This window comes from Vespa crabro, chromosome 18 (assembly GCF_910589235.1).
Source record: "Vespa crabro chromosome 18, iyVesCrab1.2, whole genome shotgun sequence".
Taxonomy (NCBI): Eukaryota; Metazoa; Arthropoda; class Insecta; order Hymenoptera; family Vespidae; genus Vespa; species Vespa crabro.
In genome coordinates, this window is record NC_060972.1 from 4,002,182 (window position 1) to 4,029,619 (window position 27,438).

The window sequence follows — 27,438 nt, forward strand, 5'->3', positions numbered from 1 at the left end:
GAGTATAATTATAAGCCTATCTACGTTTTGCTAAAGCTTGATACACATTCAGTAGTTTCTTAACATTTTAATAGGTGATAAAGATTATAATAAAAATTATAAATTGTCATATTACTGTGTAAAGTGTCACAAAATGTATATAAATACTGTTCTTTTATGCATGTTTCAGAAATTGGGCGTTAGATATAAGCTATATACTTTTCTTTTCTTTCTTTCTTTCTTTTCTTTTTCTTTTGTTTTGTTTTTTTTTTTACTTTGTTAGAGCAAGATGCAGCACTTTGTCTTTTTCTTACGTTCATCCCCATCCACTTGATTTTCTTGCGCTTTACGAGCAGCTATTGCCCGCATTAAATCAAAAAATACCTGTAATAAATGAAAATAATATTCATATCTTATTATATTGTTTTTCGTACATTATACATATATTAATACTGAAATCGAAATTATTAGAATTTTGTCAGAAAACATTAGAATATTATATTGTTATACACTTCAGTAATTTTATATTCTTAATCTCTTGTAATTTATTTGATAGAATTATTTTCAATTCTATTGTTCTGTCTAAAAATTGGGATCTCGTTGATTGCTAAAAAAAAATAATTTATAATTGAGATTTTATTAACAAAATCCATTAGGAAATACTGAATGGTTCCTTGAATTGTCAACAAAAAATTGTTTATTGCGATAAATAAAGATATGGTACACGGATTTGTTTCATGCAATGAAAAATGTGACAGGAATTGGAAAGCATAAAAGCCATAGAGTAAATACAACAGAGGGTATTAAAATATTGAACAGCTAATCAAACATTATCAATTAACAGAAGAATAATTATGGAATATAAATATAAATTTGAAATTACTATGTTTTAAAAGGAAAAAGAATAAATTTATATATATTATAGTGAGAGCAGAAACCTAATATATGTTCTACATATTATATTGCAAGTATGCTATATAAATAGATATTTTTTTTCAAGCACATCAAATCTAGGCCTTGTGAAACAAAACATAGAACTACAGGATTAGTGCAATAGCATGTCATTTTATGCCAATATATATATTATCATAATACTTAGAAAAGCAAAGTGCACACATTCTACTATAAATCTAATTAAGGCCTTGCACGACATCAATGTAATTATATTTTGTTATATCATATGTTTCATATATCATTTTTAAAGAAATGGCGGCATATGTTGTTGAAAAATTAGACATGTCTAACAAAAAATTATTTTTTATGTTTCTCTTACATTATTTTCACAGACACATAAAATTATCTAACTTATCATTTTATTATCACTTATATATGTGTAATCAAATTTTAAATATTTTTTCTTTTCTTTCTTTCTTTCTTTTTTTTTTTTTTTTTTTTGATTCAATTTACAAACGTAATGTATAAGAAAACAAAGTTGAGAGTATTAATATTAATATACAGAATGATGATAACATTAAATATCATTTTTAATTATCTTCAACATATCTTATTTTTCGAATATAACTGCACAAAGGCATATTTATAAATTTCTTTTATAAATTATCTATAATATTGTTCATTTTGATTTTTTCTCAAACTTAAAAAAAGCGCTGTGAAAAAAATAGCAAACCTATAGAATAATGCACTTCTTTTTCTTCCGCTTGGCACGATCCTTTTCACGGCCATTACTTGCTGACTTGTCTTCAATCTTGCGTGACCTTATTTCACGCATCAAGTCGAAAAATACCTGCAAATATGCAATGATGCTGTCTCAAAGCTTTAATGTTATTTCAATTATTATGTTTCAACCATAGGAGATATATGATAGAAATTACTTTTGTGCGTATAATATAAATACAGTCACACACTACTATGTTTCTTTTTTGTTTTGTTTTTATCACAAAGCACGTACACAACAATGATAATAAATACATTCACAATACATTCACAAAAATATACGTAATATAAATATAAAATCAGGCAGAGCTTATTACGATGTGCTTACATGCTTTTAATAATATATAATCAAATAATGTATATTAAATTAAAGAGATTATAATACATATTTTTTAATTGTATTAATCATAAATGATTCAAGTGTCAGGCTTATCATATCTCGACAATTTTTCTGTGAAAAGTGGAATTTCCATGTCACCTAATCTAAGAAATGATGAATCATGAGCTACATGCCATTCCTCTGATGATATAAAGATAGTGATGATAAATATTAAAGGTGGAATTTGTATGTTATAGTACATTACATGAATTAACCTATATAATATTTTGGTTAATAATTAGGGGTTTAGTAAAAGTGCTAATTAAAAGAAATTCGTTCTTTGCATATTTCTTGTCAAAATGAAAACATAATTGTAGAAGCATAAAAGGTTAATAAGGTAAATTAACAATGCAATGCATTTTACTTATTATTTCACTTAACCAATATCTTTAGTTATTAATACAGTTTTTCCAGCGATTAGCTCAGGAATTTACTCCAGATCTTTAGGAAGATTAAGATTCTATTATAATTCTGCATTTTTTGTCAGCATTTGTTGCATACTACAAAAACACATCATACATGAATAGTAAGTATATGCTACTACAAAAAATATTAGTCATCCACAATATATGATTTTACCACTGTGGCATTGTATAGTAAGAAATGTTATGGATATTGATAGTATATAATGATATATGAAATGACATAAACTATAATATCATAATTATATTACATTTTGTGTAAGTTAGTTTAACTTCTGCGAATGAGATATTTACTATGAATTATTTAATTAAGCTACTAGCAAAAAAGAGTTAATGTGTATGATTCACACTGTATAGCAAACAAAACATTCCATGTACACTTTACAGTGCTGTCCATCAATGCACGCCCTCAACCCTTTTCTACTGTACCTTCATATTATTTTCTCTAGGATACACCATGAAGATTCTAGAAGAAGTAGTGTTCTTTTGTATTCCGTATTACCAGTGAAAGTAAAGTTTCAAAAGTGATAGAGAACTTAGCAATATTCCCTTCCCATTTCCTTATGATTAATTTGGTTATAAACCCATTTTATGGTCAGTTAAATGCTTCTGGAAATTGAAGGCACAAAAACAAAAGAATTATGTTTCTAAGTCTTCAAGAAATGTATTTATATAAAAACAAAATGTACGGCAGTAGAGCGAGCAGAATTAATGAACAGCACTATATTTACGCATTAAAACTTATGCAATCATCCTATTGAAAATAAAATGTTTAGTCATTGTAATTTATTTCCAATTTTAAATAGTCAGACATTACGAATAATAGTTTCTTTACTATTATATCACAGTTACTTGAACTGTTTTCCGTGTATCCTTTATCATTTACTGGAAGTGTAATATATTTAAATAGGATCAGTAATTCTTACCTTATCAACATTTTCCTTTGTTTTTGCACTTGTTTCTACATAAGGTACACCCCATTGCTGTGACCGGGATTGTGCTTCTGCCAAACTGACTTTCCTTTTCTCTTGTAGGTCACTTTTATTTCCCACTAATAAAAATGGAATGTTCTCGTCATTTTTTACTCTGAGAATCTGTTCTCTATGAAACAAGAAAAGTTCCTCTATCAAATTTTAGACAAGCTAATCTGCATATTTATCATCATTGATAAAATTTGATAGTAATTTTATACATGTATTATTATTGAAATATAATAAAAATAATGGGACATATATAATATATATATATATATATATGTATATATATATATATATATATATATATATATTTTGGAGTTCTATCATTTGTGTTGAGAGAGAGAGGGAGAGGAAAATTCTTAATTAAAAATTATACATTTTCTACCTAAATTCTTGTGTTGCTTGAAAACTGTCATCTTCTGTTATAGAAAATACACAAAGAAATCCTTCTCCACTGCGAAAATAATTATCTCGAATCGCCGCATAATCTTCTTGTCCTGCTGTATCTAAGATATCTATTTGTACTTCCTCTCCATCTAATACAACTTTTTTCCTATAGGAATCTGCCTTTGTTGGTTCATAATCTTCAACAAACTAATTTCAATATTTAATATCATTGTTCATTGCTATTAATTACAGATCAATTTATTTATATTTGAAAAAGCAATACACGCCATACATATATACGTGTTATTTTATTTCATATATGTTTTACGATAATCTAAATAATATTTAATCCAGTTTCAAAATTATAAAACTTTGTTTATATACCTCATCATACATAAATTGTAAAGTTAGAGCAGATTTTCCAACACCTCCACTTCCAACCATAATAACTTTATGCATGGCTTGAGTAACTCCAGGCTTTTTTGACATTATTGATAGTTTTTCTTTTATTATATGTAAACTAAAGCGTATCTAAAAAAGGAAAGTGATATGCAGTTAAAAAAATAATCATAAATCTTGTTAGTATTAAACATTCAAACATATTCTACTTACATTCAGCACTTATCTAAATTTTTTCTAATATATTATACTATGATATATAATCGATTACATATAATCGTAAAGCAATGAGTCTAAATGTAACCATGGATGATTCACGTTTAATTAAACGAATGACAGATCGAGCTAAAAGTGAAACGCCAGCAATGAAAGGCGGTGCCACACTACTCTATGATTGTAGGTTGGAAGGAACAGGAAGTGTGTTTTTATATACGCTTTTTCTTTCTCTTTCTTTTTTGTTTTCTTTCTTTTTTCTTTCTTTTTTTTGTTTCAAATACCGGTTAGTAACCTAACTTAAAGTATTATATTTGTAATTTTTATTAAAAAGAAATATAACTACCTTTAGATCGACCGGGCCTTAAGAAAATCAATTTATTATAAGATTTTATTTGTCAGTCGATAATTCACTGGCTTATGCTACGTTACACTGTTAACTGTCAGAGAAAAATCTTATATTATCGTCCACGAAGTAGTCACATAACTGTATATTCACTGACTGAATGCAACAGTTATTGTGTTTCATATACATATATACATAATAAGATATCACGGTATAAAATTATTTAAATCTATATTTTCATCACAAACGATTTTTCTGACAGACGACAATGATTTACTTCGTAAAATATTAAACAATTATAAATAACATAGTAAATCAATTAAATTCCCTTTAAGAAAAGGATTTAATCTTCAAGATGATATTCCGTCGGAATCGTAGCCAAGTCTTGTATTTAATTTCGAGTGCACGATGTTACGATAGCAGAGGGCACTCGTAACAATCGATAGTAGTGCCACCTATGTAGAATGCGTCAACTACAAAATGGGCGGGACATTGATGTCGATTCAATATTGCGTTTATTATTATTATTGCTAGTAACAGAATTAACAATAATTAATGGCACATATTAATTCATTTATAAAAGATGATATAACTTTTGTAAGCTATTTTTAATTCGTCGAAAAATTCAACGAACGAATCAATATCGTGTTACGAATGAAAATCGGTCCAATAATGAAAACTTGATTTAACCCAAACTACGTGTCAAATCGGTTTTATTTATTTATTTATTTATTTTTTTTTTTTTATTATATAAAAAAATAATTCGAACTTAATATATAACAAATTAATTTTGTAATTGATCGATATTAAGTTTGAATTTTGAAGATGATCACATTAGATTGAAATTGTAATATGATAAGAAATGAACGCTTGCGCGCAACTTGTTTCGCGATATCTCGAGCGACCTCGCGTGTCGCCTCTGGGTTCTTCAATTGTTGTTCCGTGACGCGACGGTTCGATCGTACCGAACCCTTCTGCGATTGATTTTTGCTCGTTCGTTTCGACAGCTTTTTTCTCGTAAAAAAAAAGATAGAAAATCGCGTAAAAAATAAGAAGACAAGGCGAAAGCAGAAGACGGGAAAGTTTAAATTGGATATAATGTTCGCGTCAATATTTCTTGATTTCGATGAACGTGAGATATGGCGGTGTTTAAATATATCAAATAAGGTGGAAGAGTATTAGCGATATGAAAACGACGATTCTGTACGAATGGCATTTGTAGATATGACATTTAACCGGTTTTTCTCCGGTTTACAAAGAATAGCTTGAATCTTCTATACATATATAATATATATATATATATATATATATACACACACACATACATCATAGATACACACTCATACATCTTTATATATATATATATTTAGGGAGAAATAATAATAAGTGATCGATCATTGAACAAAAAAAAAAAAAAAAAAAAAACAAAGAAAAAAAGAAAAAAAGAAAAAAAAAGAAAAAAAAATAAAAAAGAAAAAAAGAAAGAAAAGTAATAACGTATTATTTCGTTAATTCGCATGAAACCGAATGGCCGATTAATGTGTTAGTTGTGATGGGAGTGCCTGCGCGGGGAGCACTTGCGGCAATCATAGCCTTTACCGCGTTTGCCGTTTATTTAAATAGCCTCGGTTGCGGATTCGTCTTTGACGATATTTCAGCGATTAAGGATAATCGGGATTTAAGGCCGCATACACCCCTGAAGAATGTCTTTTACAACGACTTCTGGGGTACCCCCATGCACAAGGTGAGATAGAAGAGGAGAATCATTCAATGGACGCGCACCGGTCACCCCTTTCATCTCTCCGTTTCGGCGTCCCCCCCCCTCTCTCTCTCTCTATGTGTGCGTGCGTGTGTCTCGTGTATTGATCCGCGGCGTCCGTTCATTTCATTGCAATCCAAATGTGCAATTTGGAAAGCAATTTTTTTGACTTACTTTTTATTCTATTTCTTTAATCTTATCTTAAGAAATAAATATAATGTCATGTATGACATTCAGAAATACTGCAAACTATGTTCTAACTACAATGTAAATTATAAATTTTTTTTTTTTTTTTATGTTTATCTTAGACAATGCATATGTATTAGTTTAATTTTCTTCTCGTTGGGAATAGTCTCTCAAAAAGAATATCTAAGAAAATATTTCCTTTTATATTTTTACTATTCAAAGTTCATCCAAGATAACTATTATTGTTTTGTTTATGTATGTATATATATATATATATATATATATATATATATATATATATATATATCCTTTTATTTTTCGTTTGTATATGGTAATATCTATTTATAGGAACAATCACACAAGTCATACAGACCACTTTGTGTTCTCACATTCCGGTGGAATTACCTGATTCACCAGCTTGATCCTATGGGATATCATTTGCTTAATGTCATTCTACATGTTGGAGTGTGTCTATTATACTTCAGGTTTGTTTACGATATCACAATACTATTTGTTATACTTTCAGGATCTATTTATAAATGATTCATCACGATATTGTCTTTACATAATATTATTTTTCAATTTCAGAATCTGTTTGATGTTTTTATCAGACTTGGCAAGTCTTGTATCTTCCTTGCTGTTTGCTGTACATCCAATACATACAGAAGCAGTAAGTTATGTCAAATATCGCATATATATACTATTAGGATGGCAAAGATTTAAGATATATTTATCGTTTTAATTAGGTTACAGGAGTGGTTGGAAGAGCTGAAACTCTTTCCTCACTATTTTACCTGGCAGCTTTAATCACATATACTAAGTGTTGCAAAAGTAAAAAATCTACAGGTAAAACTTTATTTTCTTTAATATGCCTTATGATAATCTTTTATTTATGTAGAATATTATCCTTAAATGTTATACTTTTCCAGGATGGAAATCATTGATATTATCTATGTTTTTTGTATTTACCGCTATGTTATGTAAAGAACAAGGAATAACAGCCACAGCTGTGTGTGTCTTATATGAAATTTTTGTTGTACAAAAGGTAAAATAAAAAAAAAAAAATATATATATATATATATATATATTGTTGATGAAGGTTTAAATTTCATAGGTTGATTAATTTCTTACTTCATTCTCAGGTTAAAGCATCAGATATTTGTTTAGCAATAAAATCTGCATTTGATGGTAAAAAGATATCTCCTACATGGTCCAGCGAAGGTACAAAGCGTTTAACAGCTCTCACTGCTGTTACATTTAGCTTATTGATTTTACGATTACATGTAATGGGTTCAAAATTACCTGTATTTACTAGGTATGGCCAAATATTTCTAGATCATTCGATAATATTAAATATTTGAATAATTATTTCGATATAACAGATATTTTATATATATTTTAGATTTGACAATCCTGCATCAGTTGCTACAACACCAACAAGGCAACTGACATACAATTATCTCGCAGCAGTTAATTTAAGATTACTTTTTCTTCCAAGCGATCTATGTTGTGATTGGACAATGGGAACGATACCATTGGTAGAAAGCTTTACAGATATTCGTAATCTCGCAACTATAGCCACACATGGTACTATCTTAGGATTATTGGCAACAGCCACTTTAACGCGAAATAGACAAACGTCTGTTATTCTTATAATGGTAATAATAATAATCTTTAAGAATAAGAAACATTTTCAGTTGAGATTAGTTTATTTGATAATATATATTTTCAGAGTTTAGCAATGATGATTCTACCATTTCTACCTGCATCAAATCTTTTCTTCCCTGTTGGATTTGTCATTGCTGAAAGAGTTTTGTATGCTCCTTCTATGGGTTTTTGTATGCTCGTAGGATACGGATGGAGTATTTTATCTATGAGAAAGTAATATTTTGTTAATGATAATTAACTAAAATTAATCAATATAAATTTTTAATCTTTACTTTATTTTAGGTTTAAAAAACTGACATTGTTTCTATTAATAACACTTTTGGGCGCCCATTCAACAAAAACATTTATGAGGAATTACGATTGGTTGGACGAATATTCTATATTCATGTCCGGCTTAAAAGTAAACGATCGGAATGCTAAGCTATTTAATAATGTGGGTCATGCACTGGAAAGTCAAGGTCGATTTAAAGAAGCCCTTAATTTCTTTAATATGGCTGTACAAGTTCAAGGTGACGATATCGGTGCTCATATTAATGTCGGTCGGACGTATAATCATCTTAAAATGTTTAAGGAAGCAGAAGATGCATACTTGAAGGTAATTACAAAAAATTTCCATTATATCGCATTTCGAAATTATATACAATTATATATTTAATTATATTTTTAAATGTTCCTTAGGCAAAATCTTTATTACCGAAGGCAAAGCCAGGAGAATCTTATCAAGCACGTATAGCACCTAATCATTTAAATGTCTTTGTCAATTTGGCTAATTTAATAGCCAAAAATGCTACGAGATTAGAAGAGGCCGATTTATTGTACCGGCAAGCTATAAGTATGCGTGCTGATTATACGCAAGCCTATATTAATCGTGGCGATGTTTTAATTAAACTTAATCGTACAAAAGAAGCTCAGGAGGTTTATGAACGAGCATTATTTTACGACAGTAATAATCCAGATATTTATTATAACGTAAATACCAATTTTTTAAATATACGAGATATTTTATTACACACCTTTAACTTTATCGAAGATTTATTAATTATATAATCATTGTTTTATTTATTTCTTTCTTTCTTAAGACATTTTCATATTTGTTTCAGCTTGGAGTTGTGTTCTTGGAACAAGGAAAAGCGTCTCAAGCCTTAGCTTATCTCGACAAAGCTCTCGAATTTGATCCAGAACACGAGCAAGCATTATTAAATTCAGCTATATTACTTCAAGAATTAGGACGTGCAGAATTACGTAAAGTAGCACGAGAAAGACTTTTGAAACTACTGAGGAAAGTAAGTATTTGAATAAATTATTGTATTTATTATTTTAGGAACTTGGAAATATAATAGAAAACAATAAAAGATAATTATTGTATCGTATCGAATGTATCTATAATAGGATTCCAACAATGAACGTGTCCACTTTAATCTTGGAATGTTAGCCATGGATGATCATGACAGCGGCAGCGCCGAGCGTTGGTTTCGAAATGCTGTAGCCTTGAAAGAAGATTTCCGATCAGCTCTTTTCAATTTGGCTTTATTATTAGCAGACGAGCAACGTCCACTCGAAGCAGCACCCTTCTTGAACCAATTAGTTAGATTTCATCCGGATCATGTTAAAGGCCTAATTCTTTTAGGAGATATTTATATAAATAACATCAAGGACTTGGACGCTGCAGAGAATGTAAAGACAATTTATATATGATCTATAATTCGTATCGTATTGATAACTATTAAAATTACGCATTTTTTATAAATATTTTCTAGTGTTATCGCAGAATATTACAATTGGATCCAACGAATATACAAGGATTGCATAATTTATGTGTAGTTATGGTAGAACGTGGTAAATTGGGATTAGCAGCACAATGTTTGGAACGTGCGGCGAGATTGGCTCCCCATCAGGATTATGTACACAGACATCTTGCTATAGTAAAAGCTCGTATTAGTCGATTGCCACGTGAGCAACGGGACACTGAAATATTCGATGATTCATTCTGGACTAGTAATGACAATGACAGAAGTTACAATAATGATTTATCAAATAACCAGTTTTTAGGGAAAACAGATACTATTTTTGCCAATCATGCAATAGTTCATAATCACATAGGAAATAAACAAAGCAATACTGATCCTTTGAAAAATCATATTGTAAATCTAGAAGATCCGGCTAAATCTGTCCAGGTATTGAATGGTATTTCTGAAAAAGCAAGGAATAAAGACAGTAAGCAGCAAAAGGTAGTAGAATCAACTAATATTATAGAACCTACTACAAGCGAAGTGTTCAATAAGATCATAAGCAGAGATGTCACGGAATTGGATATTGCTCAAAAACTTGAATTAATGAATGCTAATCAATTCAATCTGAGTGCACCATTGCTCTCTGGCACCAAGCATACAGGTACTTTACAACAGACGGAAGACAGTACGCTGTCATAGTATAAATGTTAATCCGCCGACTATACAGATATACACAGGAAGAAGGATTATGATGGTATAGCCATATAGAGCTAACATGTGAATATAAAATAAATACAGAGTATTGTTTTATATGCTGTATAAATAGGATGTTTTATAAAATATATTTAAAAAAAGGTGATGTTTACTTATTTCACACATTTACTTTACTCTCTTGTTAAGTATTGTAATATATTGAAACTTTACATATGCATACATATATATATATATATATATATATGTATATATATATATATATTCTTTTACAAATGTTATTTATTGTGGTACGTCTATACCACAAAGAAAAAAAAAAGAAAAATCATAAGCTATTAGAAAAAATAATTTATACAGAATTATCATTCAATCTCTCAGAATGATATTAGAATACAATGAAGAAATTAAATTGGTGATACAAACGATGTTTCAGAATGATGCACCCTAATCCTTATATTCCTTTGAACTGACGTTTTGGTGTTAATTTTGACGATGAACTCGAATTTAAAAATAAATCACGATGAAATCTAATAGTGAAATTATACATCGAGTTTGTCCTAAAGAATAATGGTTTTTCAGCTCGAGATCGGTCAAGGTATATATTCATTTAATGTATGTTCATTAATCAAATTTTCTCGATGATATACATGTGTTCGTTACTTTCATTTAGATGATTCTAAGGAATGATACGTCAGGCGTCGTCTCGAATAATAAACATTCAGTTTGCTTGGTCGTACGCACGATGGCTCTCCCCTCCTGTGCAGTATCGATTGCTCTTGATGCTACCACCGCCTTATAAGGGTGAAACTAGGTCGAAAACAGCCTATACCAGTGAAGCATTCCGTTCCTCTTTCGTCTCCCGAATCCCACGATATCCACACTATTCTATATCTTAACTCATTCCCTTCTACCTGCTTTTCCCCTATCCCTATCCCTATCCCTATCTCTCTATCCCTACCCTTATCCTTACCCTCACACCTACATCTACACCTACATCTACACCTACATCTACATCTACATCTACACCTACCACCCCTTTTTACCTACCACCAATCCTTATTACGAGGATGGTAAAGGCTACACGTTGGCCAAGTCGGATCGACCCCTTCTAACTCCTCTTTAGGGGTGGTTCTCTCTGTGCTTGTGTTCAGCCTCGTTTTGAGCTTCGGTGCAAGGGGGGAATCCTTGACATAAATAATCAGTAGTAGAGCACTACGGCACTGTCCATGTTACCATGGTAACGATATCGATCGAGTCGTTCTACGAGTCGAACTGGGCTATACCTTTTCTTCCGAGAGCTTTCCTTTTTCGTCCTTTCTTACTTACTTACTTACTTACTTACTTACTTACTTTACTTTACTCACTTTACACACTTTACCCTTCCTTTCTTTTTCTTTCTCTCTCACTTTCTTGACTCCACCCTTCAGCCCTATTTTATTTTCTTCGACGTTGGCCCAATTTTTACACAACTTTTATATATCTTACCTTCTTGCTCGATCAATTCCAGGTAAACTTTTTACCCTGTATTACGGTAATCGAATGGAATACGATAATGTTTACGCCTGTATTTTGCAGAGACGGAGAGAGAAAGAGAGAATTAGTCGATTGTATGACTAAAAAAAAAATAACTCTTACACAATATCCATTATATTTAAATAATAATCATGAAATGTAAAAAGCAAATGTATATTGAGATAAAAAGAAAAATAATAAACTCTGGCGAATTAACGCTAGTATATGTGCGGTAACTTGTACATATGTATATCTATATAATAAGCTAATAGGATTCTTTTGTTTCTTATTGTTAGAGTCTACAAGGTCGACGAGTTACGTGTTGAACATTCAAGGGCAGAATGGAGGAAGAAAAGCTCTTCGATAAGTCTGAATGGTGCATGCCATAACGACGATTAGAAGAACGCGCTAGCAAGATAAGGTCGAATGAGATATGCATTGTATTTTTAATTACTCTTAACAAAGAGAAGGATGTTCCTATTGTGTGTGTCGTGTTTTATATATATATCTGTATATGTATAGATATATATATATATATATAATTCTATAATTCTGTTATCTCTACTACTATCTAATATAATTCTGTGTGTGTGCGTATGTGTGTGTATAATTCGATTTCAAACTATTTTAAAATTTATCTCTCCTATAAATCCATTAATTCCATTTATCTATTTAATTAATATCCGACAAGCTAATTTGAGAATGATATATAATTTTACTCATGGTAATATCAAATAAATTGATATTATAAAATAATATAAAACTATTGTCAACGAGAATTGAGAAAAAACGAAAGAGATTTTTTGAGGACGTGGAAACGATCGAACATGGAACGAGAAACCTATGTGAATTCGCAAGCTTGCTGTTTTGTGACGACGCACGCAGCTCGCGTACGCGTTTCAAGGCTGACACCGCCCCCTCTTTATATATATATATATACATATATACATATATATATATATATATATCTCCTTCTCTCTTTCTCTCTGTGTCTCGCTTCTCTTGGGTCCCCTTCCGACAAGAGTATCGTCTATATGCCCCGATCTTCCTCGTCTTGCCTCTCCCTCTTCTCTGCCTTTACAACACATCCTATCCTATCGCATGACTCTGCACCGTTACGCAACAAACCGTACAGAAACGCTAGCTTTCGGTTCGCGTGGTAAAGGGTGGGGATGAATGCTGGAGTACGCAAGTTAAGACCGACTACGCACGCATCGGAATTGCGCCAGAGACAGTAGTATGTGTATATATATATATATGTATATATAATATATGTATGTATGTATGTATGTATATGTGTATGTATGCATATATATGTATATATAAACTACCATACAAGCAACAAATTACCACATTTTATTTGTATTTGCAATGAGTTCTTTTCTTTTTTTTTTTTTTTACGACTCAAAGTTACTTCCGTCATTTCGTTTTTTTCTTTCTTTCTTTCTTTTATATCCAAAAAAATTATAATGGATTTATAACAATCAATCCTTTGTACTACAATTATTAAAAATAAAATTTTGATTCATATCACTTTTGATACATATATATACATAATATGCTTAGTTATGTATGTACGTATATCTACAGAGCAATTTTTCAATAATACTTTGCTATATATTATTATCATTCATTCGTTTCGTTAATTAAAAGTGAAGTGTCAGAGGTGATTCAACAGTTTTATGGAAAAATAGTTTTATCATTTTAACGATGTCTTCATAGTGCGAAAGTTTAATTTTTTAGCAAGATAATGAAATGAGGATTAAAACATATATATATATATATATAAAACTTTAAAGTTATATGATGTTAAAGAGTGTTCATTTTTCATTGACTTGTTTGAAATATTTCAAACTTCACCTAATAATTATTAATAAATAAATTTGAATTAATAGAAAAAAAGTTGTTGTTAACTATAAAATAAACATAGTTTTCTGTTCATTTTAATATTGAAAAAGAAAAAAAGAAATAATACGTAACATTAAAAAATTATATGAAACCGGGATTAAAGAGTTGCTTGTTCGTGCATGCGTAACTATGACCGCGCTAAAACCGCACGCGTTACCGTGTGATCGCGCCCACGCGTAAACGTATGCGTGCTACGAAACGATGTCCTTTTTTTTTACGCCAACACGAGATTGTATATATAAGTATATATGTATTTATGTATATATTCACATGAATATATATATATTTAAATATGTATTTATAATGAGCATAAAGCATCGTCGCATTGCACGCGTGAAAGGTTTTGACGTATGACACCACTTTAGATAAAAGTGGAACACTATGTCGAGTCAATAAGTCATAATTTCCTATCCATTTTAAGATTATCTCTGATCGAATTTATTTCCTTACTTATATAATTAAATATTACAACGATCCTTTGATAGATTTATATATTTTACGTTCGTTTTATAATTGAAATTAGTAGTTCATGTAAAAATTAAAAAATTTTCTCTTTAGTTTCATTAACAAAACATGTCCCTTGACATTGACTTCCCTTGATGTCTATCTTTTTCTTGTTTTTTTCTTCTTTCTTTTTTTTTTTCACTGTTTCATAACGTAACGTTACCCTCATGATGTAACGGTAACGTATACGATTAAATGTCCATCCACGAGTACCGTTTTAAGACAGGATATGGATACTTATACTCGTGGAAACCAAAATGGCCGGCGACGTTCCCAATTTTTATATCTTTTCTCTTCTTTTTCTTTTTTCTTTGTTTTCCGTTTTTTTCTTTTCTCTTTTTTTCATTCTGATAAATGACAAATACGACGATATAATAATATTCGAAGTGTAAAAGAAAAAAAGAAAAATAACATAAGATTAAATCGTCCTTCGACGAATATCATTTTAAGAAAATATTTTTAGTAATTCTCTGTTTATATCATTTTTCTCTTTGACAATTTTGATAAGCAAAAATTATATAATGAACTAATGAAAAAAAAAAGCAACGTGCGAAATTTCTTATTAAACTTAGTTGTGTTGAGGCCAAGCAGACAATGCTTGGACGTGGAATTGCAATTTCGCGTGCATAGAATCGCGAGGGAGTCATCCGGCCTAGTTCATAATACCGTGGCTTGGTGGTTATAGTCACTAAATGTAGGACAGCAAATATATATGTGTATGTGTGTATATATGTGTGCGCATGTGTGCAGCACGAAACATCCCGATTACGTTGCTGCAGACGCATAACTATGAAAGTATTCGCGTATTTCTAGCGCCTGCGCCACGTATGGTATAAGTAAAATGGCACACATAGACATAGACGCATACATATTCGCACATAACACTGAAAGAGTGAGAGAGAGTGAGAGAGAGAGAGAGAGAGAAAGAGAGAGCACTTTGCAAGCAGAGCTTTTGTTCGAAACATAACGTTAGGTTGACACGATCGTATTGTTCGCCGACAAAGGTAGACATCTCGGTAATTCATGCGAATCGTCGTCATCTTTGGTCTCTTCTCGATGATACTCCTAGTTTCTACATCGACGTTGATGAAATGTTAAAAGTGTGTCGTAAATATCGACTCGCTTAACGAAGAATTATACAAAGATAAAGATTAAAGTCTATTATGTTGTTGATTATTATTGAAACTCTTACAGATAGAATCTAATATATATATATATATATATATATGCAAGTAGATACCTATAATAATATGTATTACTTATTACTTATCCCTTTCATATATTTACGTTATTCTAACGATAAATAGGATAGAAAATCTAAGTCGATTAGGTGTTCATGCACGGTGTTCTGTAAAATGTCCAATAAATCTACAAGATAGAAGATGCATAGAGAGTAAGGGTGTGATAGAAACCGTATGGCTCTTGCGTTCTCTATCGGTTTTCTCTCTATATTATACTCTGTCGTCTAACGGGTCTTTCTCTCTCTCTCTCTCTCTCTCTCTCTCTCTCTCTCTCTCTCTCTCATTGGACAAGAAGTTCGATTTCGACATAACGAATGCAGGTTCTACCACTTTGTGACGATCAATAAGAACCAGCTCGTATCGAGGTGAAAGTATTCATATATTGTGAGTATATATTCCAATCTAAACGTTCTCTCTTATAGGTATTATATCAGAGAGACAGCTGTATTTTTCGAATGAACCAAGATGTCACGCGATAATAATACTTCTATCTACCTATATATATACATACATACATATATATATATACATATACGTATATAAGTGCGTTAAATGTTCAACGTTATTCCGTTTGGGAAGAGTAAGCTTGAAAACGAGTTTTCGCTCCGACTCCTTACGAAGTATGCTTATTTAACGAATTTGCATTCACGTAAGAAGTTACGGTTCGTTTTACCTCGGACTCGACACTCTTCTCACGTTTCCTGCTGTTTCTAACTATTCCTTCGTTGTTTCGTAATATCCTTTCGTTGATCGAAATCATCGTGCCGGTATGATTATTTCAATGATAGAATACAAAATTCGGAATAATCATTTCCGACATAATATTTCAAATAAAATTCAAGTAAAAAAAAGAGAGAGAGAGAAAGAGAGATAGATAGACAGAGATTTGTATAAAAGATTTCTTAACTCGTTTTTCTATCTTCTATCATAATGATGTGTATTGGCGATGATCTAAGCACGACTCTGAATCTTCCATTTGAACGATCTCCGTTCGTGCAAAGTGCAAACGGGCCAAGAACACAGAGAACGCCGGCGATGAAAAGTTCCGATTACAGAGCGCGTGTGCTGTGACACAGATACGAATCCTCCCCGCCCACTCTCCAACAGAGACTGCCTTCGTAGTAGCTCTCTACAAACTGGGCCACTGCATCTACGAAAGCACTGCTTCGTAAGTTTTGCTTTCGGTTTGCATCTTCATACGTGTGTATGTATATATACATACATATACATATATATACGAGAGAAAGAGAAAGAGAGAGAGAGAGACAATTATGTTGAATAAGAAGATTCGCATGATATCTTCCAAAGTACTACGAAGTTTCAACGTTTCTTTGTTGAATTTTCTTATTTCCTTTTCCCATCTTGGATCGATCGTTCAAATATAACTAACGTGTCATCAAATTCGAGATATATTCTCTGCTCATTTTAAAATTTAATAAAAAAGAATTCTTCCTTTTTTCCTTTTTTCTTTTCTTTTTTTTTTTTTTCAAATTCTGTCGTTAAGCGAGTAATACATCTACAATATTTAACACGAAATCGTAAAAGCATACGAGAGATCTTATACTCATATATTATATCGTTAGATATAATATAATAGCGTTTGATGTAAAACTTCTTAGAGATCTTTCTAGAGATCTTTCTATAGGAAATTGTCTGTTTTTAACTTATACGACTACTTTCTTCGAAAGTAATTTTTGTTGTTTTAACATCGATTACTACGAACGAATCTTCGATTATTGTTTCAGTGATCGTAAAACGGTATCGCTGAGGAGTAGGTTAAAGTGTTACGTCGTAAAGTTAAAATCTAATACGATGATATGATCCAGACGAATTTAGTTTATGAATTCCCCTAGTCAACGATTCAAATTTAGCAAATCAAAAATTAAAATTTTATTAAACTCTTTAAAGCCAAATGTTCTAATCCCAAAAGAAATTAATCGTATAAATAAAAATTACTAGATTAAAATATTTTATCCGTAGAATCTCATTTTCATCAGTGTATTACCTTCGCAACGATTTGTGTCCTGTTACAAACGAAATTCCCCAGAGGCATGTTTCGGTGATAAATTTACAATGCAGCCCGACGCCGCCAGCTGCGCTTCCGTAATAAGTTTAGTCAAGATAGAAAAAAAAAGTCCGAAAAAAAAAGAAAATAAAAAAAAGGACAAAAAAAAATAGAAGATAAAAAGAAAAACGCACGAGCAAAATAGTAATACTCGTTGTATCCGTACTCCGTCGTCGTATTGTTAACCGCACGTATCCTGATCAATTGAACGAACTCACCATATCTGCATATTTTCAATAAATTTACATAACTATAGAGTATAACTCTGACGTAATACCTACAAGAAAAAAGAAAAAGAAAAAGAAAAAAAAAACAATTTGAAAAATATAATTGGAGATCCTTTCTGTGAAGAATAAGGAAAGGAAAAAAAATGAAACGAAAAGAAAAGAAAAATAGAAAAGGGTGGCGAGGGGGGAGGGAAAAAAGACAAGAGATCATGATGATGACGAAGGGTTAAAAACGAGTCGATCTACGGGTCAAATTCGAACGTCCCTTGTACCGGATCCGTTGGTCTCTCTCTCTCCCTCTCTTCCTCTCTCCGCCTCTCTCTCTCTCTCTCTCTCTCTATCTCTCTTTCATATTGACGTCCCTGTGGTAATAACTCGCTCTCTCACGGGCGCTTACGTAAGAAAGACGTACCTACCTACCTACCTACCAACCCACCTACTGTATATGTGTATGTATATGTGTGTGGCTATTCAAGGGATCAAGGCAAACCGGTAGGCAGGCGAGCAGTCAAGCAAGCGGCCAAGCAAGCAAGCAAGCAAGCAAGTAAGCAAGCAAGCAAGCAGACAGGCAGGCAGGCAGGCAGGCAGGCAGGCAGGCAGGCAAGTAAGCAGGCAGGAAAGAAGGCAGGCAAGCGAGCAGGTAAGCGGTCGAGAAACGAGCGGCCAGATAGGTAAGTAGGTAGGTGGGCACATGTTGTGCGCATGCCCTCAGCCAAACCTGCCAAATGGATAGGCAATGCAACAGCGGAAATACCATCCTCTGCTTCTCCTCCTCCTCTTTCTCCTCCTTCTTCTATTTCTTCTTCTTTATCCTCTTCTTCTACCCTCTCCTCTTCTTCTTCTTCTTCCTCCTCCTCCACCTCCACCTACCTATCTTTTGCCTCTTCCTTCTTCGCAGCATCACCCCGGCCCCTTCTAAAAGCGCCATGCTTCTCACGGCTCGTGGCAACATTCGTTTCTCTCTCTCTCTCTCCCTCTCTCTCTTTGATCGGATTTCGTAGTACTTATTTTTCACAAACTGCCGTTAATAGTTCAAATATGTCATCGATATAATTGAGTAATCCTAATATCGTTTCACCATATCATCCATTTCCATTGTTTCCCATCAAAGGAAATGTTAATCTATTCAATAGTGACATTTGTATAACTATCTATTGATAACATTTTAATTAATGATAGGTTGATATTGATTTATGTAAAATTATTTTGACGATCAAAACGTTAAATTGGAAATATATATATATATATATATATTATGGAGTAATTATTTATGACTGCTGAACGAAACTTTCTTCGTTTTCTACAACAAAGAAAACTATCGCTTTTATACTGATTTGTAAAATATTTCATACAGTGATACACAGAAATGATATTCATCGTAATTATTTATGATCACGTTAAGAGCTTCTTCCTTGACTTCGAAAAATTATGCCACGAGGATTAATCGTTTGCAAGATCCGAATAGGATGATTTCATCGGGGCGAGGCGAGGTGTATGAAGAGAAACGTGCGTGTGAAATAATGATCAGAGGCGTCACCGAGTTAATAGATTAGTTGGAAACATGCTCGTTTCTGCGTCATATACGTCATATACATTTGGTTTTATCAAAAGGGTGGTCAAGAGAGAGAAACCGAGAAAGAAAGAGAGAAGCGTGCGTTACAATATACACATATAATTATATATTGTTTGAATAACTTTCTTACTTTGTTAGATAATTTATGTATACATTTCAATGTCTCTCATATGCATTCCAATAAATTATTAAGACCCAATAATAATTATCATATTGTTATCGTGTCTAAAATGTTTAGATTAAACCTTTGATCCTTGCGTCAAGTATTATAAGAAATAAGGGAGAGTTGCCAAATGCGCAATGAACGATTAAATCACTTATCTCATTGATTCTGTTACATCTATTATTTATATGTATTTAATAGAAGATAAATATAGAATTGTTTTCTCAACATTTCTATGTAGATACAAATTGATCGTCGAATGAAACGTTGTAAGGATATTCCTTAAAAGTATAAGAAAAGAAATAACGAAAGAAAGAAAGAAAGAAAGAAAGAAAAGAAGAAGAGAAAAGTACAAAATTAGTTGAATTTTGGCGTTTGAAAGTCACGTCGATATTTTTGGAATACAGAAGAAAGGCTGTAGGGTGCGGCGTTGCCTCTAGGGACCCTAGAAGAATGGCGGACGATAGAAAGGGAAGAAGATTTCCGGGAAGAAGGGAGACAGAAAGAGTGAGGAGGGGAGAAAGAGAGAGACAGAGAAAGATTGCGGGCGTGTGCGCGCGCGTCCTTCCTAAAAGAGGAGCGCTCTTCGTCCTTGAAGCGCCCTTGACGCGTCAACATCGTCGGCTTCGCTTCGCACGGCCTCCACTCGGATCCACCGCGAACTAATCGCCTTTAGAAAGCTTCGTTTGGTTTGCCTGCGACGCGTCGTAGGGCGTGGTCTAAGCGCACACCCGCTGACCTCCTGCCATGGCAGCCATCTTTGGAAGTGCCACGTCTCGGAATGGTGCGAGGGTGAAAGTTAGGGTGGGTTTTTCGGTAAAGAAGCGGATTATGAATCCGCATCGTAAACCCATCCCTACCACTTACACTTCCATCTTTTCTGCTTCCTTCCCTTTTAACGTTCCGCCCTCGCCTTTACGAATACCATATTTTGCTTTACATCCTCCTTTTTTGCCTTTTTCAAGATTTATACTCTTATAAGCCTTTAATACTCCTCGAAATAAACTAAACATTATTTCCCTTTTGGAATTTAGAAAAAGGTGAAACGATCAAAAATGAAAGATTAACATTGAAGATCTTCGGGGAACGTTCAAACCACCTATACGCATATATGTATGTATGATTTTTCTAAAGCCCTGCTCCAGTGTTCACGTAAACTCTGATTCTTTTGCCGTTTATCGCTCAAGATTATTGTCCTATCCTCTCTATCTCTCTTTTTCTTTTTTTTCATCTACAAAAAATCGTTCCGCCAAACTTCCTCTTTCCATACGTAGTATTTATCTCGGCAAGTGTACGATTCTAAATTCGTACGTAAGAGAGGAAAGAAAGAATAAAACCGCGATAGCTTGCGGTGCCGATGTAGTAGCCGTTGTCGTCCGGCTTTGCGGGTTAATGCAGCGCGATAGCGTGCGATGCGGTGCGGAAAAGCGTGAATCTACTGATAAAAAGTTAAAAGAAGAAAAAAGGAAAAACAAGTGGGAGGAAAAAGAAGCCAAAAAGAAAAAAAGAAAAAAGGAAAAAAGTAATACCCAGAGGATAGATCGTGTGAGGACGAACTAATGAACGAGCGAGCGAGCGAGCCATCGTTTGCAGAGTTAAAAAAAAAAAAAAGAGAGAGAGAAAGAGAAGAAAATAGAAGAAGAAAAATGAAAGAAAAAAATGGCCTCTAGTTAAGAAGAAATCGAAAGGAATAAGTAATCGAATTTAGGCATTACAAAACGTGGCCAGAAAGTCGCCACTGGTGTCTCACTTAGTTCGAAGCAAAGACTATGCTTAATAATTGATATCGTCGCGATTACGCAACGCGGTCTGTTCTACGCATAGTACGAACGTTCTCGTGTTGTACATACGCATTGTATGTAGATACGTACATACGTACGTTCAGCGATAACCATGACAACGACGATGACGACGACTACGATAACTACGACGGCGACACGACGACGACGACGACGACGACGATGAACGTCCTGCTTGGCCTTTACGTCGCGATGTTTCTCATTCTTCTTCCTCTTCTACGTTCACTACCACTATGATATAATTCCTACTACATAAGCGAGAGAAACGTTCCACCCTCCGAACGGAATATTCCGTTCAGGCATCCATAGTTCTCTTGGCTGCGAATGGAAATTCATAAAATCAAAGAAAAATAAAAACGTTCAAAGATCAAAAAGAAAAAGAAGAAGAAGAAGAAGAAAAAGAAGAAAACGAAAGAAAAGTCTATAAAAGAATGAAAAATCGTATCGATGTTCAACGAAAAGAAAAAAGAAGAAAGAAGAAAAAAAAAAGAGCAAGAAAAAAAATATATTACTCTTCCTCAGAGCTCTCGCGAAGATCTGTCTCTCTCTCTCCCTCTCTCTCTCTCTCTCTCTCTCTCTCTCTCTCTCTCTTTTACACACACTCTTACAGAAACGCGCGCTACGCAGCGCATAGTCGCAGAGCGTGCGCTTTTGTTCTCTTTTCCTTCTTCAAGGCCTGGTTGCCCGCTTCGCCCCACTACGCGGATTGACCACGGCATGCTTATATCATGCTCTCTTCCCTCTCCCCAACCCTTTCCGCCTCCCCTACTCTTCTCTCCCATCTATAATCTCGTCTTTCTCGCTTCCACCACCTTTCCTTACACACACACGTGAAGCTTGCTTCGTTGGTTAGGTACGCGCAATCGCGCAACAAACAGCACCCATATAGACACACTGATATATAGACATGCTTCCTCCCTTACCCCCTTCTTCTTCTTCGCCGCCACCTCCTCCTCCTCTTCTTTCTCCTCCTCTGTCTATCTCACTCCTTCTCTTTCTAGTCATCGTGCGCGCATCTCATTCCTCCTTCCACCCATCCTCTTCCTCTTTTCGCATAGTTCTCGCAAGGCCTCCCGGCTCTCTTCACCTCTCACGAATCATCCGCAGACTTTACCACTCCTCCCCCCTCCACCCGCCGTTCTTCTCCTCCTCCACCTCCTCCTCTTCTTCCTCTTCATCGTCATCCTCCTCCACCAACACGGCCCCACGAACGAAACGACCGTTTCGCAATGATGTCATCCACGGCATTGGCGTCGACGCCTAGAATCTCACCCCAAAAAAACCAATTCGACTCATAACTCCATCGTCCCCCCCTCTTCCTCTTTTTACTCTTCTCCCATTAGGCAGGTGAAACCTTTAACCTTGAACCGACGAACTTATCTCCCGTTTGATAAATGTAAAGGAACGAAAGAAAGAAAGAAGATATACTCTCGTAAGGGGGGTGCTTTGAATATTTTCGTACATGGAAAAAAAAGAGAAAAAAAAAAAAAAAGGAAAAAAGGGGACCTCGAGTAGTCATTTTGTTGCAAAGAAAACGAACAAATCGCCGAGTTTTGATATTAATAATATATTAGTCGTAAAATTGGAATTTTATTCCATCCAAAATCTATTTAGATGTTCTTACAAAATATGTTTCACTTTTATACTCGATTATTATATCAAACAGGCGGAAGTATATAGATGACCTTGTAACGTGCGACCGGATGAAGCTGAAGATAAATAAACGTTTAACTTGGTAAAATGTGAATGAAGAAAGGTCGTTTGTGTAAATCTTGACAAGGAAGAGAAAAATTTTAAGTCGCCATGGAGCACGAGTAAAAATTGATTTATTTCAACAATCTTATATACAATTTTCAAACTTTAGATATACTTATATATTTTCTCTCTCTTTCTCTCTCTCTCCTTCTTCCGAAGAGATTCTTCATTCATTTCGTTTCATGTTCTTTTTTCTTTCTTTTTCTTTTTTTTTTTCTTTTCGATTTCAAGTACGAGGAGAGGAACGTGGGTTTCGGACGAAGTACGGTTTCGAGGTCACCGTGTAAAATTAGACATGCCGGATAAAACGAAATCTACTACATATGTACGTGGTGGAGAGCGTAGAGACGCAAGCTGAAACGAACGAAGGCGGAAACATTTGGAGTTGTTACGCGAAAGATGGCCGCAAACTGAGGCCTTCTATAAAATGGCGCTAGGCCACCCGCACGCGCTCGTTCCCTCGTTCGTTCAGCAAAGATCACGAATGTGATTCTACTTACATATCGTGTGTGTGCATGTATATATATATATATATATATATATATATATATGTACGTAAGAAAAGTTTACATATCACATTTTTAGTTTTAAGTATAAGAATACCTTTATAGTTAATTATAACCGCAAACGTTAATACAAGGATTATTGGATTATTAAACGAAGTACAATTAAGCTTGTTAAGATATTAAATATGATCGGAATTAATAGGATTCAAATAATTATGTATATATTATATATATATATATATATCAATAATCTAATCGATCAATGCATTTTATGGTTCTTTAACGATTTTTTTTTCTAAACGTATGGAAAAAAAAATGATGCATTTTAAGAGTAATTTTAACTCGTATCTATCATTCAACGTTGACTTATATATTTACATATTTCTTTTTTTCTTTTCTTTTTTATTATTGTTTTTAATATTTTCAATTATCTCTCATAGTTTTGATAATATAAAAATATACGTCATAGATTAATCTAATTCATCTTAGAATTTATATCTAAGTAAGTTCTTGCGCTAAGAGTCGATGCCTATCGCTGTTCCTGTAACTGCGCAAGAAAGTAGTACAAGGCAAGCTAGTCCCACTTCCCTTTTCTACTTGTATACACATTCTCTCTCTCTATTTCTCATGTATATGCACGTAGATACATAACACACTTCTATCTTTCTCTCCGCCTCGTTTGATTTTTTTTTATTCACGACGAACCGTAACTTTCCAAACTTACCTCCATAGTCCTGTTAGCCTCTCATCTCTCTCTCTCTCTCTCTCTCTCTTTTCTATTAAGATAAAGTTACCCGCCACTTTAATCGTTATCAATTCTTTTATCATTTAATACTTTTATATAAAGTAACTTTTATATGATCGTTATTATCTTAGAAACGTTTGCTATGTCATCGATTATAAACTACTGCAATTATTCTTGGAATTGTACAAAATTACGTAGATACATATATCTTCTTCTTCTTCTTTTTTTTTCTCCTCCTCCTTCTCTTCTCTCTGACAATCATCATTTTAATTGCAATTATCTCGATGAAATGAATTCTTGAAACGTATGTACTTTGTTAAGTGATATTACAACAGCGCAATAGTCATTGCGCAAGAGATATGAATAAGCGCAGATGATCTATCGTTCGAGGAAAAAAGTTAATAACGATGCAACTTTAGATTTTCCTTAAAAAAAAAAAAAAAAAAAAAAAAGAAAGAAAGAAAAAAAAACAAAAAAGAAGAGAAAAGTAGAAAAAAATGTTTAAACAGATAGAAAAAAGAAACGACAAATGAAAAAAAGAAAAACAAATTCTTCGTATACGTATGTATTACGCATATTAATTATGCATTACTGTATGCTAGTATAGAGTAAGGGAAAGAAAACTTCAACTTGGACACACATATAAATGCTAACTGTGTAGAACTCGGCAATGGTAGATACAACGAGGCCACCACGGTATTTGCCAAGTTACGAAAGTAAGCGGCTTTAGAAAGTATAAAATGGTCGAGGTGAACGGCGGTTTAGTCGGGAATCTTGCAACGGCGATTATAATACCAGCAAAAGCGGTCCGTTCTTGCTCGATGCTGTTGCCGTGCCGTTGTTTCGAGCCATCGGCAATATTTCGTGTGGCAGGTGCAATATTGCCAACGACACCAAAAATTTCCAAACGTTTTGGACTTTGATTTAATCACGTATACGTTTGCTCACGATGAGTATGGATATATTTACATTTTCAGTTTCTCATATCACACATATGAAATTTCGATTGCATGACATAAAGAACGATTAGGAGAAATCTAATCGATGAAACGTCCTACTTCGTGAGGCACGTATCATCAACGACGAAGTATTTATGACGATCCTCAAAAATCTTCCTTTCTTTCTTTTTCTTTTTGGATCTTTTGTTAATCATCGAGGAAACTAGCAAGAGTCCATGATCTTAGAAGGATAAAATATTTGTACAATATATCGCAGAACGTTCGGTACTCGCGCAGTGTCTTCCATGATCCCAGAGCCACTAAAACAAAGCACGTTACAGCTGGGGGAACACGGCTCTCACTGCTGAGTCCGAGAACACCTACAACAACTTTTTGTCCGTATCTTTGAGAATAAAAAACGATCACCAATTTTCCGATTTTTAAGATTCTTTCTTACGTTGGCTCCGAAGAGAGTTATTTCTTTGGAGTGACGAAGGAGGGAGAGAGGGAGAGAGAGAGAGAGAGAGAGAGAGAGAGAGAGAGAGAGAGAGAGAGAGAGAGAAAGAGAGTGACATCATTTCCGTCTAGAGAGAGAGAGAGAGAGATAGGTAGGTAGATAGATAGAATGATAGACAGATAAATAGATAGATGAATATGAAAATAAGATAGACAGATAGATAAACGAGTAGAAAGAAAGAAAGAGAAAGAGAGAGCTAATTCGCGAGGCCGATAGGAGAGAGAAAAAGACTGACTGTCGTTACGCAGAGCCAAGCCAGTTTCTCACCCCCACTGACCCAGCGACCGAGAGCCGACGGTTGGAAGAACACCCCCTGTGTGTACGTGTGCGTGCGTGTGTCCGTACGCGAATTAAGAAGACGTCCGTTATGTCTCGCGGCATCGACTTGTGGAACAGAGAAGGACAGATAATGTTGACCAGTCTCCGTGTCTTCATTCCTTCCTTTCTTTCTTTCTATTATTTCGCACTCCCAACCACCATTATCTTACTAGAGTTGTTCTCATTCTTCATATAATATAATTATTATGTATTATGGTCGATATGATCGATCCACGAGCGACCGTCGTAACAAACGTTAGATCACACACTGGCCCAGCGAGAGAGGCCAGCCACGGTTCGATCACGTGATGATGGGTTGCGTCACATTTTCCCCTCTTACAACTCGGCGAACGAACCAACGAGCGACAAGACCGCCATCTTTACCCACTAAGAGACCAGAAGGCACGGACACGAAGTTACCACGACGTGGGATTGTCGATGGTTTCCCTTTCTTTCTTTCTTTCTTTCCTTCCTTCTTTCTTTCTTTCTTTCTGGTGCTTTTATTTTTCCCCCTTTACTTCTCCTTCCACCCTTTTATTTTTCTTCTCTCTTCCTTTCACTTGCTCCTTCTTCTTTTTCTTTCTCTTCTACTTCTTCTTCTTCTTCTTCTTCAATCTTTTTTTCGTTCACACAAAGGGTCTCGAACCCCTCGCGTGCAAACCGCTTTTCTCCTCTTGCAACTGTCTCTTCCCCTTTCGATACCTTCCCTTTTATTATTATTACGATTATTATTATTATTATTATTATTATTATTATTATTATTATTATTATTATTATAATTATAATTTTTATGATTATTTTTTATTTATTACTATTATTTACATTCGTCTCTTCTCG

General features: G+C 33.7%; 2 protein-coding genes and 1 long non-coding RNA gene across 9 annotated transcripts; 1 reads left to right on the forward strand and 2 right to left on the reverse strand.

Moving 5' to 3' along the window:
• Nucleotides 1-52: 52 nt before the first annotated feature.
• On the reverse strand, nucleotides 53-5,164 carry LOC124430517 (ras-related protein Ral-a). Of its 7 annotated transcripts, XR_006943785.1 has the most exons (7): nucleotides 4,777-5,163; nucleotides 4,203-4,349; nucleotides 3,817-4,025; nucleotides 3,381-3,555; nucleotides 2,884-3,063; nucleotides 1,607-1,723; nucleotides 290-363 (listed from the first exon to the last, which is right to left on the reverse strand). XR_006943785.1 is itself a non-coding variant. In XM_046977217.1 (6 exons), exons 2-5 carry the CDS (start codon nucleotides 4,305-4,307, stop codon nucleotides 1,607-1,609), a joined length of 606 nt encoding a protein of 201 aa, XP_046833173.1. In that variant the 5' UTR covers nucleotides 4,308-4,349; nucleotides 4,777-5,163; the 3' UTR covers nucleotides 53-363. The 7 variants fall into 7 exon arrangements, 5 of the variants coding, with proteins under 5 accessions (XP_046833173.1, XP_046833174.1, XP_046833176.1 ...); XM_046977217.1 differs by lacking the exon at nucleotides 2,884-3,063 and having other exon boundaries at nucleotides 53-363; XM_046977218.1 differs by lacking the exons at nucleotides 2,884-3,063; nucleotides 4,777-5,163 and adding an exon at nucleotides 4,431-4,712 and having other exon boundaries at nucleotides 53-363.
• Nucleotides 5,165-5,697: 533 nt separating this feature from the next.
• Nucleotides 5,698-12,566, forward strand: LOC124430515 (protein O-mannosyl-transferase Tmtc3-like). Its single transcript, XM_046977212.1, has 14 exons — nucleotides 5,698-6,520; nucleotides 7,070-7,206; nucleotides 7,310-7,391; nucleotides 7,468-7,567; nucleotides 7,651-7,766; nucleotides 7,864-8,036; nucleotides 8,124-8,379; nucleotides 8,454-8,602; nucleotides 8,672-8,984; nucleotides 9,068-9,358; nucleotides 9,490-9,672; nucleotides 9,779-10,063; nucleotides 10,147-10,974; nucleotides 11,264-12,566. The coding sequence occupies exons 1-13, from the start codon at nucleotides 6,329-6,331 to the stop codon at nucleotides 10,816-10,818; spliced, it is 2,949 nt and encodes a 982-aa protein (XP_046833168.1). The 5' UTR covers nucleotides 5,698-6,328; the 3' UTR covers nucleotides 10,819-10,974; nucleotides 11,264-12,566.
• Nucleotides 12,567-14,808: 2,242 nt separating this feature from the next.
• LOC124430288 lies at nucleotides 14,809-26,334 on the reverse strand. The gene is made up of 2 exons (XR_006943717.1): nucleotides 22,335-26,334; nucleotides 14,809-22,140 (listed from the first exon to the last, which is right to left on the reverse strand). It is a non-coding gene; the product is annotated as an uncharacterized LOC124430288 (long non-coding RNA).
• Nucleotides 26,335-27,438: the final 1,104 nt, after the last annotated feature.

Excerpts from the sequence above, each read along its gene's own strand:
- LOC124430517 (XM_046977217.1), bottom strand. The coding sequence starts at position 4,307 with ATGTCAAAAAAGCCTGGAGTTACTCAAGCCATGCATAAAGTTATTATG. Across the intron at positions 4,026-4,202 it reads TACAATTTATGTATGATGAG|TTTGTTGAAGATTATGAACC; the intron begins GTATATAAACAA and ends TATTGAAATTAG. Across the intron at positions 3,556-3,816 it reads CAAGCAACACAAGAATTTAG|AGAACAGATTCTCAGAGTAA; the intron begins GTAGAAAATGTA and ends CTTGTTTCATAG.
- LOC124430515 (XM_046977212.1), top strand. The coding sequence starts at position 6,329 with ATGGGAGTGCCTGCGCGGGGAGCACTTGCGGCAATCATAGCCTTTACC. Across the intron at positions 6,521-7,069 it reads GGGGTACCCCCATGCACAAG|GAACAATCACACAAGTCATA; the intron begins GTGAGATAGAAG and ends ATCTATTTATAG. Across the intron at positions 10,064-10,146 it reads ACTTGGACGCTGCAGAGAAT|TGTTATCGCAGAATATTACA; the intron begins GTAAAGACAATT and ends AATATTTTCTAG.